Raw genomic sequence first — 13,304 nt, 5'->3', positions numbered from 1 at the left:
CGCACTTGGAGATGTAGTCTCAGCTAGACCAATAAGTTCAGTGATAACAGGAGAGCCAGAGTGAGACCGAGAGGGAAAAAGTGGGTTTGCTTTTAGAAAGAGACAGGAGTCCATAATCCTTTACTATTTTGCTATTCCTGTTCGTAATGACTAATAGGTTCGGGAGGGCTGGGAGCCGTGATCTTGGCAGAGGGGTAGCGTTCCCGCTTGCTCAGGCAAGACCAAAAGTCAGCCTTTCTAAGCAAAAGTCTACACACACGCACACAACTGTTCTTGTCCCCGAGTACTGCGCCTCAGGTTCCAACAGAGTTCCTTACAACAAGCTAATACAACTTGACAAGAAAATTACTGTTAATCTTGTGCACAGAAAAACTGAAAATGCATCTTTATTTTGCTATTCCAAGGAGACTTTGAAAAGGATCTCCTTACACGCCTTCTCCAAGAGATATTTTCTTCTTGATGTACAAATAGGGGTGAATTTTTATCTCCTGATGCCAAATTTGTGGCAAATGCAAATATATTCTCAGAAATGCATACATATTCTCATACTCCAAGTTGACACTACTCCAGGGAGTCTTTATGTCGTTCCCACTGCTGCAGGTCAATGCATTTTTATAGCATTTATAAAGCGTGCTAGCCTATTTATAGATAGCTGTTATGCAGATCTGGCAGTTGTAATTTACTTGGGTTTAATTAAAAAAATTTCTGATTTTTAATCAAACTCTTTACTGAACCTGATTCCAAATTTTTTCAGGTAAGTGTACTGTAGTACTGCCTTGATAGCAAATGTAGAAAATTGATCTAATAAAATGCATGTTTAAAATATTACTTAGAATAACTTTTGTGTGGTGACTATATATGTCTCATCTCTAATGGAAAACGGCAACAGTCATTCCAATCACAGTTAATTATCTATTGCAAGAAATCAATGATTTACCATGTTTATTGAGGCCTTCTTAGAATAGGTTGATTTTTTTTTTTTTAAAGTACAAGAAAACTAAACAACAGATTTAAAATCTGAGAGGTTTTGGGAAGAGGAAAAATGTAAGTAATGAAAGTAGAATACAGAAAGAGAAATACGGGAAAGTAAGTGAAATGATTGTTAATAATGAGAGCACTGAAATTTCCGTTAATATTAATGGAAATCCACCCTGTGTCCTTTTCCCTACCAATGTTTGGTGATAGTTTTAACATTAATATCTCTTTGAATATTTCACAAAGTCATTTACTGTGAGATAATATAAATATAAAACAAAAATCTCCTCTTAAAAAAATCATACACCCCCTCCCCCAAGCAAGCAGAATGTTGCCTTTTCTCTTACAGAGTTTGATTCTGCAGATGCTCCAGGTGGAAGTGTCTCATTTTGAACAAGGCACAATTTCCTTTGCAGTGATTTCCCAGAAAAGCACGACTTTCCAGAGACCAGATTCTGACTGATATAAATTCAGATTAAAGACAATATTGTTTATTCTGGTTGTACATGGACATAACTCTGAAAAAGAGCATTCACTGGTGACTTCAAATCATATAATTTCCTGTATGTAAAGACTGTCTTGCCCATGTAGAAGCCCAAGCTCGGGGCTAGACTGCACAATTACCCTTTAGAAACTTCAGAAACTTATTTTTCCCTTGTGACAACATGAGTGACACCCTTCTTTGCCAGACAGACGTTGTCAAATGCAAGTTCTGTCTTAACTTGGTTACTTAATATGGCTTGCTTCTTTTTTTGTATATTACCTTACAGCATCACTGGGAGTGGACCATTGCTTAAAGCCCCCAGATTAGTCGTGGAAAAGCAGCAATCGCCAGATGGCATTTTCTTGTGCAAGGGCAGCAAGTTCACAGCCAGTTCTCAAAGAACCGCCACGAGTGAAGGACAAGGTTTCTCCAGCGCTGTACTAGAGAAACAGCAGCTTATCATAAGCAGGCACCAGTCCCCCGCTGAAAGACTCCATGCACTTGGAAATCAAGTCTCACAAGTGTTCCCAGATAGCACCAATGCTTCTCAAAGGGCAGGAGTGTCTTTCTCATTCTCTAAAAAAGTCCCTTTGAAGCTCGAGTCCTCGGCATCAGTCTTCAGTGAGAACTCTGAAGAAGGAAATGATTGTAGTGAATCCCTCAACCATAAAACAAAGCAAGCTCTTGACAGCTGTCGTTCTGGCACACTTTTGGAGGAGGATGTAAAAACAAGCTGGGATAAAGGGCCACCTATTACACAAGACGAAAAGGATTTGGATAACAGTGCATCAAGTCATGTAGCTGCAAAACCTAAAATGCTAAAGGAAAATGATAAAAGTAGTGATAGAGAATTAGAAGAAAAGGTCAGTGCTCATCCTTCATTTTCCAAAGTCAAAATACAGCTTTCAGATTTGGATTTTTCTGTTTCACTTAGAGAAACAGAGCAAGAGATCAAACTGAATGAGTCTGAGCAATTGCTGGAATCTCTCATTTCACCTTCATACCAAGCTGGCGATTTTTGTACACAGCCGAACACCTACAAGCACAGCAATGCCCATCTGCCTGACCAGTTACCTGAGCTCCCACAACAGCCAGCACCTGAGCTGGCATGCACAAGCAACATTAATGACAGCCCTGGGGTGGTAAAAAGAGAAAGATCTTTGGAAAGTTCAGAAACCACAAATGGGAATATGGAAAAGCTTCCGAGGGAGACCATGGTTAGGGAGGTTAAGCCCCAGGCATTGCCTTTCCTTCACGTAGTGAGCAAAGACGGCACCACTGCTCTGCAGTGGCCCACGGAATTACTTTTGTTTACAAAAACTGAGCCCTGTATTTCATATGGCTGTAATCCATTGTATTTTGACTTCAGACTCTCTTTAAATCACAGAGATGGCAAACATCACGAAACAAACAAAGCAAGCTGTAAAGAGCACTCTATAAATAAGACTGCAGATGAAAATGAAACCTCAGGTTTAATAAAACACAAGCAAATGTCAAATGAACGAGATAATCAGTTGTTGAAACCAAAGAAGATGAAAGGTTCCCTAAATCCAAGAAAGGCCAAGCAAAAAGCTGAGTCAGACATAGGGAAAGAAATGAATGAAAGTGGTCAAAAACACATTGCAGATTATTTGAATGAAAATATACCCAAAGTGCCTCCTTACCTTGATGTCTCACAGAAGGATTATAAGACAGAAAAAAGTCTTCACACAACAAAACTAAGAAGATCTTTAAAGCATCATTCTCGTAGCTGTGAAAGAAAAAAACAGAACATTAGAAATGAAAGCATTTCCTTTTCTGCTTTTATGTCTAGGATTAAAAAGTCTAAAGCTGAAAAATGTAATTTAATTTATTCTGAGGAAAAACGTGAAAACCAAAATGACTGCAGATCCATTCAAGATGTGGCCAGCTGCAGCAGTGACATAAGTGACAGTGGAAAAGACTCTAGTGGAAGTTTCCTTAGTTATCAATCCAGTGCAAACAGCAGGTATTCAGAAAATGAAGGATGTGGAAGTTACACGAGATTCTGGAGATTCCCATCTCCTCAAAAGTCCTCCTCTGACAGACATTCCAGCTATTCTGACACTTCAGTTAGCGGTACAGGTAGCTACGTGAGCCACATGAGTCCCACATTGAATAATCACAGCAGAAATGATTTGCTTTTCTGTTGTAAAAGAGAAAGCAAGACAGATGAAAGACACAGATGTAAACACAGAAAGCACAAGTGTATTTTCACTTCTGATGATACAGATGAGGATTATCTTTGTCGTGGTAGAAGTCACAGAACTAGAAACTGTACACAGAGGGGCACAATTAAATATCAAAGATGTTCAAGACATACAGTGTTACAACACAGAGACAGATCTAAACACAACAGACATAGACACAGTCATTTTGGCAAAGTGCATAGTAGAAGTAGAAGCTACCATAGCTCCAAAAGTTGTTCCACCAGAGATTCAAGAAGCAGTGAAAGATCAGCCAGTAGCAGAATATCAAGAGGCAGCAGTTCAGGATCTTTCTCAAAAGAGACTGACAACTGTAACAACAAAACAAAAGAGGACACAAAAAGAGGTTCTAACATCAAACTTGGAAAAGCTGAAACTGCACATTACGACTCTCTGAATGTGAATGGTCAATCAAAAAACTTTGCTACCTGCTCTTCTGAAACCCTGGCAAAAGACATATGTGGAAAGTCACTGGCAGCCAAGTTACTTTTAGAAAGAGTTCAGACCAAGAAAACCCAGGAACAAATGCACAATTCAGAGAGATTTTCAAACAATTATGGGGTAAAGGATCACTCACATGGTCACTTTGCTCTTCAGTTTTCATCATCAGTAGAGGACATTGCAATGTTACCTTTGCCAGAGGAAGTGCTAGGCATAGGTAAAAACGACACGGGGCACAATGAAATCAGTTCATTGGAAACCAGTGTGAAGAAAAACAACTTTGAAGCATCAGAGGTAACTAATGTTGCTCTTTCAGCAGGCACTGATTATGATCATTGTCTTTTTAAAGACATCATTCAAATAGGAACAGGCTATCAGAGCCCGAGCATAAATAGGAACACAGCAATAAAGGAACAGTCCAAACTCTTCATTAGTGAAGTGCAACCCTTTATACAAAGCTGTGACCCAGTACCAAATGATTTCCCTGGTGCTTTTCCCTCTAATAGATATTCTGTTGTTGCTAATTCAACAGAGACCAAAGAAGAACTACATGATGTAAACATGGACTTGAACTGGGCAGAAGGCAGTTCAGACTCTCTTTGTGACAATGCTATGCAGAAGTATGATGACACAGTGAATGACCCAGAAGTGTACAGTAGATCCACCTCCCCTCCTTCAACGCAGCAGCCTGTCACGTTTGCACCAGAGGAAGTAGACAAATACAGGTTGCTGCAGCTGCAAGCCCAGCAGCATATGCAGAAACAACTTCTGGCAAAACACCTGAAAGTTTTGCCTGCTCCAGGACCAGCTGCCTTCTCTGCAACACCAGCAGTTCCTGCCCTCCCTGTTCAGCAGCACGCTACTGTCACCACCATCCACCACACGCTGCTGCAACGCTTTGCTGTCTCAGCATCTGTACATCCCCATGGCAGCCATCTCTCCCTGTCACACCTCCACCCCCTCTCTCAGGCACATTTTGCCCCCATATCACTTTCCCCATTAGCGCCAGCCCTCATTCCCACTCATCCTGCTCTGCTGACAGGACACCCATTACACTTGGTCTCCACCACCCCCCTCCACCCTTCCCCACTGACCTTCCCCGCACTGCCACACACTGCATATATCCCAGCCTTTTTTACACCACACCTGAATGCAGCCACACCTTCTGCTATACATCCAAATCCCTTAGTTCATCCATTATTCCAAGGGCAAGAGCCCCATCACCATTTTTGCTCTAGACAGACCCAACAGTTACCGACAATAAAAGAAGTTTTCAGTGTTTCTAGCTATTTGAACTAGCCCAAACTATTACACAATGGCTCCAAAACCAAATTTGAATAAAATAAATTATTCAGTGTTCAATCACACATCTGAGGGGAAATCTATTGTTTTGCTGAGAGCACAATGGCAAATAATTTAAAGTCCACATTCTGGCTGATGGCATATGAATGTTGATTTAGTTCTCATATCACTGAGTAAAAGCTGTTTTAAAGCCTTTTATGATACTACCAGAAGGAGGATGGGGTCCAGCTAGTGTCATTCTACAGAAGGTTTGGAAAGAACAGCCTGAAGTGAAGCCTGTGACTGTCAGTAGGAATAGGACCACAGCACCCAGACACAACGGGTCCAAGAGTATCAACGCTGATGAGTGATTTAAAGTAGCACAATTTAAGGTAGAGCAGTCTTGACATACATCAAAGGTTTGCTTTTCTGAGTGTATATATGCAACGGCACAGTACATGGTCTGTTTAAGGTATTTCACACTGAGCAAAAAAGGCGACATCTGAGACCACAAGTCCCTGCTTCTGTCTCCTGGCCAAAAAAACCTGGGGAGCCTCGGAGTGATGGGTGACAAGTTAACACTGGAAGATGAGGGTCGCAACAACATCTCAAAGATATTTTAGTTATTTTATCACCAGGATATGTTGCTTGGACAGTGTAAAGGGACTGCAGTCTGGCCACAAGTATGCCACGAAAATTGCTTTAGTGTAGGGGCCTCTGTGCTGGCACAAGCAGACTGCTACTGTTCTCCCTGAGCCAAGCATCCAAGAAAGCAAGGGAAAGAAGGGGATGAAGCCAAGTTCTTTGGTATTGCCTGCCTGTGGCTGTAGCACAGGATATGTCAGGGGTGAGACGCAGCATCCCAGAGTTGCCAAGCAGCTAGTGCTGGCCTTGAACCTCAGAGGCCAAGACTTGGCCAAGACTGCAACACTTTGTTCCTACCAAACAGGGCGCTGACGTGTGGGAGAGCCTTGCCCAAAGAATGTGTAAATATGTTTCATCCCTTTCACAAACAATTGGCTGGTCCTATAAAATTGTGCTGATATTCATAAAAATGCAGAAGTAAAATTCTGAGTGGAAACTGGCTCTCCAGGTCAAGTCTCATAGACAACCATGCCAGACTTCTCAGCATTTCAAGGTACATTGAATCTAAATAAATATGTCTAGATTCTCACATGGCTTCCCAAACTCTCAACATACAAATTGAAGTTCTGAATCTGCAATGTTTAAATGCATGTATCCAACCTTCAGGGTAACACGATTGAAATTGCTAGTAATAACTGTGTATTTGGAAATAGGTGAGGGCTTCAGCACTTCTTTGAATGGCACATTTTGACTATTTTTATAATGTTTCTAATGCAACATGGGGTATTTAGCATGAAATTAAGTTAATAATTGTGGTTAGACTGCAGGCATGCTTCCCAATACAATTGGACAGTGAAGTGTCTGACATATTACCTGTTTGTTTGGATTAGAAACATTTGAAATAATTTCAATTCGTTTGCAATAATGTAATGCACGATTAATAATGTATCTTTCAGAATCAATATAAAACACATTAAAAAACTTTTACAGGTTTTTATTCCATTATATTTGGCTTTCTGAAGAAACTGAGAAATCTAATCGCAATTAAATTGAGTATTTAAAATACAACTTAGGACCAATTTTCTAATTTAGTTTTAAACAAACTAGATTGACCCACTGCAATACAATGGGATGGTTTTAAGTTCTAAAAGCAGCTGGTATAAATAAACTGGTATTATGTCAAACTTTTCAAATGTCTTTACAAGTTGTGACTGCTTGTTTGGCAGTTGATTTTCAAAGTTAAATTTTTTTTGTATACTTAACATTTTAGTCATCAAATAAAAACTGTCAGGAAAAAATCTGGAGACTGAGTAGAAGCAAATCATTTTGTACTGAAAAATGTTGGTGAAACCAGCACCTTCAAACATCATTTTGTTGGATTCTCAGCCAATTTATTAATTTTATTAGCAAAATGGATTCATGCCATTTTGGAGTTATTTATCTTTATGGTTTAATTTTCTCATTTTAATTGTAGGGAAATTTTAAAATTGAAATTATTACTTCAGAATTAAGGAAGTCAGAAATTTTCTTTGGGAAGAATGTTAAAAATAAATATTTCCTCAGTTTTAGAATTCTTCCTTTCATTTTCAGCTGAAAATCTTTCTCAAATTAGTTCTGAATTTACATATAATTTCTATACTTCTGAAACTTTATTTTCTGAGTATCAAACATATTTCACTGAATGTGACTTAACACCTCTGAAAATTAGTACTTGCTTGCATAAGTGGAGGTCCCTCTCTCAGTGGACCGCTTGGAAACATTAGTTACAGTTCTGTAGAAACACTCTGAATCGCGTGTTTTAAAGGAGCAGGTCAACTTGTGCTCTGGAAGAGGCTGACTGAGCTGCACAGCCACTACCACCAGTTCAGGGCTAAAATCAGCCTAAAAGATGCATTTCCAGCCCTATAAACTTTTAAATTTATGGGCCCAGTTTCATTCCTATTCAAGAAAAAAACAGCTGTTCTCATTGTATACGAGTTCATTTGAATCTTAAGTAGATAACACCAAGCGAAAAAACTGGAACAGAAGAAATGACAGACTAAACTCATTTTTAATGTGTACACACACATTTTGTATCCCTGCTTCTTACAGGAAATGTTAATATTGTAGAAATTCCTATGGCAAGAAACCTGACCAGTTGAAAATTAGCAACATCATATTACGTAGATAATTTATGGGAAATAGTTCTATAGTTTTCCCTTAATGTATGCACAATACAATGGGATTCTAGGAAGGAACCAAATCGTAGGGTGGCCATGCATCACTGTATAAACCAACAAGGATGGTTTGGTAAGGCAAATGAACGGACAGTAAAGATTAAATTTAATTCTTGACAAAACGGGAATTAGGATTTTGAGAGGTGGTGATGGAAAAAAGAGAGATTATGAAGAAACAGAAACAGCACAATAGAAAAACAGCAACCGTTGACTACCAAAAAAAGGAATGTCCAATATTGTTCTTAGTACACAGAAGGGATTTTCTTGGAGAAATATAATAAAATTATCAGCACAGCTGAGAATATATATTTGCTCTACTTGCTGCCATCTTTCTTTTTCATCAGTAATGTACTTTAAATATGTATCATTATCATTATTGAGCATAATTGAGCCTGATGTATGGAGCCATGCTACAATTTTGATTTTATTTGAACTGATTTTTAAAAGAGTTGCAGTATCCTGGTGGCAGCAATAGATACGTTCAAAGTTAATAATCTATTTTAGCTTGATTTTATATTCTTGATACATAATCCAAGGAAACAGGTCACCTACACTTTAAAATTTCAATAACAAAATTTTCCTGAGTTACACAACTATAAAAATTTTTTTATTTGTTTGTTGTTTTGGTTTTGGTAACTGAGGCACTTCTGGAATACATTTAACATGTATAGTTGTTGTGCAGATTTGCATAAAAATGCCATTTGACCAGATTGATTCAAAAAGTGTTACATTTATATTTAAAACTGGAAAATACTCTGGCTAGTATAATATGTAAACTAGTAATTTTGTTTTGTATTCTCTGTATAAAGTGTTTTATATTATACAGTAGCTAAGTGAATTGCACTATTGTACATGCAATGCGGCTTTTTATTTAGGTTATTCAAGGAATTCCTGGGAATGTAGTTTAATGCAATAATATTTTTTTTCAATAAAAAAGCTTACTGGTATAAAGAGTGTCAGTCATGTATTTTTAATGTAAAGCATACCAAAAGGCAGCAACATAATAAAATGCAGAATAATGCAAACATATTCTGTATTTTAATCTGCAGAACTGAAATGCATTTAATTCATCCCTGTGGCTATAATCCTGAAATTTCTTAGAATGTTTCCTAAAGATTTTAGTATGTGTTAAAAAAGTGGGTTGTTTAAATGGAACTGAAAATAAATATTCCTTTAAAAAATTATTCTATCTATGTGGTTTTTGCAAGTACTTTTAATGGATCAACATCCTCCTGGATATTTTTATGTACTAATCAGTTTATTTAGAATTACACTTATAACTCACTTGTCAGATTCCCCAAATTAGGTCTCTGAGCTATGATTCCTAATGCTTGTGTAGAAGGTCCTTTGGTAAAGAAGCTAGCAGTAGGATCCACAAATGTATGATTTATTCACTTTTTAACCGTTCTTTAAAATTTAGTCATGATAAGTATCTCTTTATCCCATATTTTCCCTTTTACCTTGTATTTTTCCAGTTTGTTTATTGTATCCTTTTCCATCTATCTTTCATTTATATTGTAATCTTTCTGACACAAGGCTTTAGGTTTTGTCACATAGGTACTCAGCTTTGGAGGTCCCAGGCACTGCTGCTGTAATAATAGTAATTGTAAGGCTAGTTATAGCCATCAGTAGACAATTGCTGAAGTTTGATGTCTCCAGGTGAGCACAAAGACTGAAGTAATGTAAAAATAAGTCTCTGCATGGGTACATGTAATAGATAAAACTTCGTGTGGTGTGACAGAGGTCATACTCCGTTAAGTCTGTCTGCATAGCTGGAAATACCTTGGCCAATCTCTGGGACCAAATTAATCTACCAAGCAGTGACATCTCATGATTCAGACATTCTATAAAATCTTGAAATTGTGCAAATCAACAGACATAATTGACACAATGTATCTAATTCTATTCAATTGTGTTTCTTCATTAGGTTACTTCATAATAAAAACCACATTCAGAATTGTATGAACTTAAATAAAAAACGTGGCGTGTCTGAAGGAAATTCATTAACCATTAACTGCTAACTATAGTAAGCTTTCAGCTGAGATCAGATCTCACCTGTTTGTTGTTGAACGTACAGTGATACTGTTTTGACTAGAATGTAATATCTGAAGAAATTAAATTGTCCACACCTTCCTATTCCTGGTAAAGCTAGCTACCAATTACCCTTTCCTAGAGCTTGAATCCCAGATCTGTTTAACAGTTGAGCCCAAACTGATTTTATGTTTCTTTTATTTTTGTTGGGTTTTTTCCTGTACCACAATTCATCTATTCAGGCCAAACCTACATTTAGGGCTGCTACTTCTTTGAGAATGAAAAACAAATGTTTTTCCAGATGTGAAATGTCTCTTATCACCAGATGGAGATACTTTTTTGAGGAAACAAATATATATTTTATTTAATGTAAAAATGGAAAGCCCAATAAAGCAGATATTTAGACGGTATAAAAGAAAAAAAAAAGTATCTACTTACATCTAAGTTTAGCTTCAAGATGCTCTTTTTGCTTCCCTCAGTTAAAATACTGTCTCAATGCAGTGTCCAGCCTTAGGGAGACTCAGACATTGCCTCCACTCCACCGGATTTCAAGTGGGGAATGGGGCTGTTCTTAGAGATCCAGTTTCCCCCAGTGTCCGTTCAGACGGGAAATCTCCCTGCCCTCTGATGGTTTCCTGTAAGTCTGAGCTGAGCATCTTCCACCACAGTGCTGACTCCTGTAGCTAAAAAGGGTCCAGCCCTTGGACACAGCCTGGGCAGTGTTGTCACCCAACCAGACAGAACACAAAATTAATATGATTGCAAAATCTAATAGCTTACCTGGCTGTAATCAACTCAGGATTCAAGCACAGAAGGCTGATTTAAAGATGTTCCATCCCCTGTTCACCACCAGTCACACGTTTCAAACCCCACACTGTAGTGGTTTCTGCCTTTTCCTTTTCCTTTTCCTTTTCCTTTTCCTTTTCCTTTTCCTTTTCCCTTTCCTTTTCCCTTTCCTTTTCCCTTTCCCTTTCCCTTTCCCTTTCCCTTTCCCTTTCCCTTCCCCTTTCCCTTTCCCCTTTCCTTTCCCCTTTCCTTTCCCCTTTCCTTTCCCCTTTCCTTTCCTTTCCTTTCCTTTCCTTTCCTTTCCTTTCCTTTCCTTTCCTTTCCTTTCCTTTCCTTTCCTTTCCTTTCCTTTCCTTTCCTTTCCCCAGAACAAGAAAAGAGAGAGTGGGAACAGCACAGGAAGGGGCTCTGGAAACATATTAGGACAATTTTCTTCAGAGATGACATTTCAGTACTGTGTCCCATGCAATGCCAGCAAAACCTTTCCTACACTCTGGTGAGAAGTCTTTCATTTCAGTACATAACCTTATTATGCAAAATAAGCATTTTTATATAAACTTTACATATAAACATAAAGAATCACTGGGAACGTGTTTCATTACCTTGCTCTTTCTAGACAGTAGGCACCGTGGTAACAATGCGTGTGGGGACAACAGGAATCTGCAAGTCAGGGAACTGCACTGCTGCCTTGCTGAGGTTGGGACACACTGTTGTTGATGTGCCTGAATGTTTCTCTGCCTCAGAGCTACGGGGAATTAACTCATTAATATGGTCATGGAAATACTCTCACTGTCTTCAGGACCATCAGGCTGAGCCTTAAGTCAACACCTTGCTTGTCTATAAAGTATGCAGCACTTTTAAAATACTTTTTATTATTCTTCAATAAAAACCTTATTTGCTTTAACAGAAAACACAAAAGAATCCAAATAGGCAATTGCAGAAATTATAGACAGAAATAAATCTGCAGTTACAGTAATGGGTGTTTATTCTAAACGTCTACTACTTAACAGTGACCAATATGTTTTGTGAATGTGTTTAAAAGTGCTTTGACTAAGATGTTAAGCAGTAGATACATGACTGTCTTAAAAGAAGACTCATCCCAAACTCATTTTTATGACCTAGCTATAAACCCCTCAAAATAAAAGTAAGGTTGAAAAGCTTGATAGACTTCCAGCAGTGTAAGCAGTTCTGCTGCCTCTACTTAAGTGCACATCTAAAACTTATATTACACACAAAAATCAATATTTCATTCTTATGAACCAATAAACTTTTTAGACCAAATAAATTTGTCATTTGCAAATCAATAAATTAAATTTATTTATCAATTTTATATATAAAACTGTTCTGTGTACTGCAGGCTGTGTATGTGTGCAGATCAGCAACATTAATAAATAAATCATTGTGAATGGAATGAACCAATTAGTCTCAGACAGCTATAAAGTGACTATTTCTATACAAAGCAATATGCTCTATACAAAAATGGTTGAATTCTAATTTGCTTTCTTCTTTTTTGCAAGTAATTTATGGGCTGTTTTCTGCCAGCCCGAGTGAGAAACCCCGCAGAATTTAATAGAAATACTTATGTGTCTGCATCCTGGGGAGGGGGTATGTGTCTTCTTAATGATGTACAATTGCATGTAATAGAAACTTATACTCCCGACATCAAATTCTACACATAAATCAAAGGAAAGATGTACAGGTAGGAAATATCTTTAACCAGTTGTTGCATATCTTCATGGGTGAAATAACTGCAGAGTTCTGAATAGAGAGTCTTTTTTCCCTTGTCCCTCATGCTTAGAAGGTGTAAGTTGCTGAGGACATGCTTCTCTGTCAGCTGTCCACATTGTTATGAAGTGGAAAGTCCTACCTTCATCAAAGATGAAAACATTAGAAATGCTTGCTCCTTGCTTATGTCAGGATTTCTCTGAAAAGATTCCAGTCTTTTTGAGAGTGCATTCCATTTTCAAGTGAGTTTGCTTTCTCCAGAGGGCTGGAGCACCTATGGGTTTGAAGGTGGAGATGCAGCTAGTCTCTTCTGCTCAAATGTAGATGCTGTTAATTTATGTTCAGATCCAGGGATAGATACCCAAATTTGAAGAACTTAAACATATGACCTGGGTTCAGCTGGGATGGAGTTAATTTTCTTCCTAATAAGCTGGTATCGTGCTGTGTTTTGGATTTAGTATGAGAATAATGTTGATAACACACTGATGTTTTCAGTTGTTGCCAAGTAGTTGTAGTGCTTACACTAAGTCAAGGACTCTTCAGTTTCCCATGCTC

At 38.1% G+C, this 13,304-nt stretch overlaps 1 protein-coding gene across 1 annotated transcript in view; it reads left to right on the top strand.

Moving 5' to 3' along the window:
* ZNF804B (zinc finger protein 804B) overlaps positions 1–5,424 on the top strand; it is a gene marked incomplete at its 3' end in the record, with an annotated part of 236,182 nt that extends 230,758 nt beyond the window's left edge. Inside the window, exon 4 of the mRNA XM_082015541.1 lies at positions 1,746–5,424. Within this exon, the coding sequence (XP_081871667.1) occupies positions 1,746–5,424 (3,679 nt within the window). The remainder of the gene's footprint in view (positions 1–1,745) is intronic.
* Positions 5,425–13,304: the final 7,880 nt, after the last annotated feature.

This window comes from Phaethon aethereus, assembly GCF_964289735.1.
Source record: "Phaethon aethereus genome assembly, chromosome: 2".
Taxonomy (NCBI): domain Eukaryota; kingdom Metazoa; phylum Chordata; class Aves; order Phaethontiformes; family Phaethontidae; genus Phaethon; species Phaethon aethereus.
The sequence above is the reverse complement of the archived record's forward strand: the minus strand, read 5'-3'. Positions and strand labels throughout refer to the sequence as shown.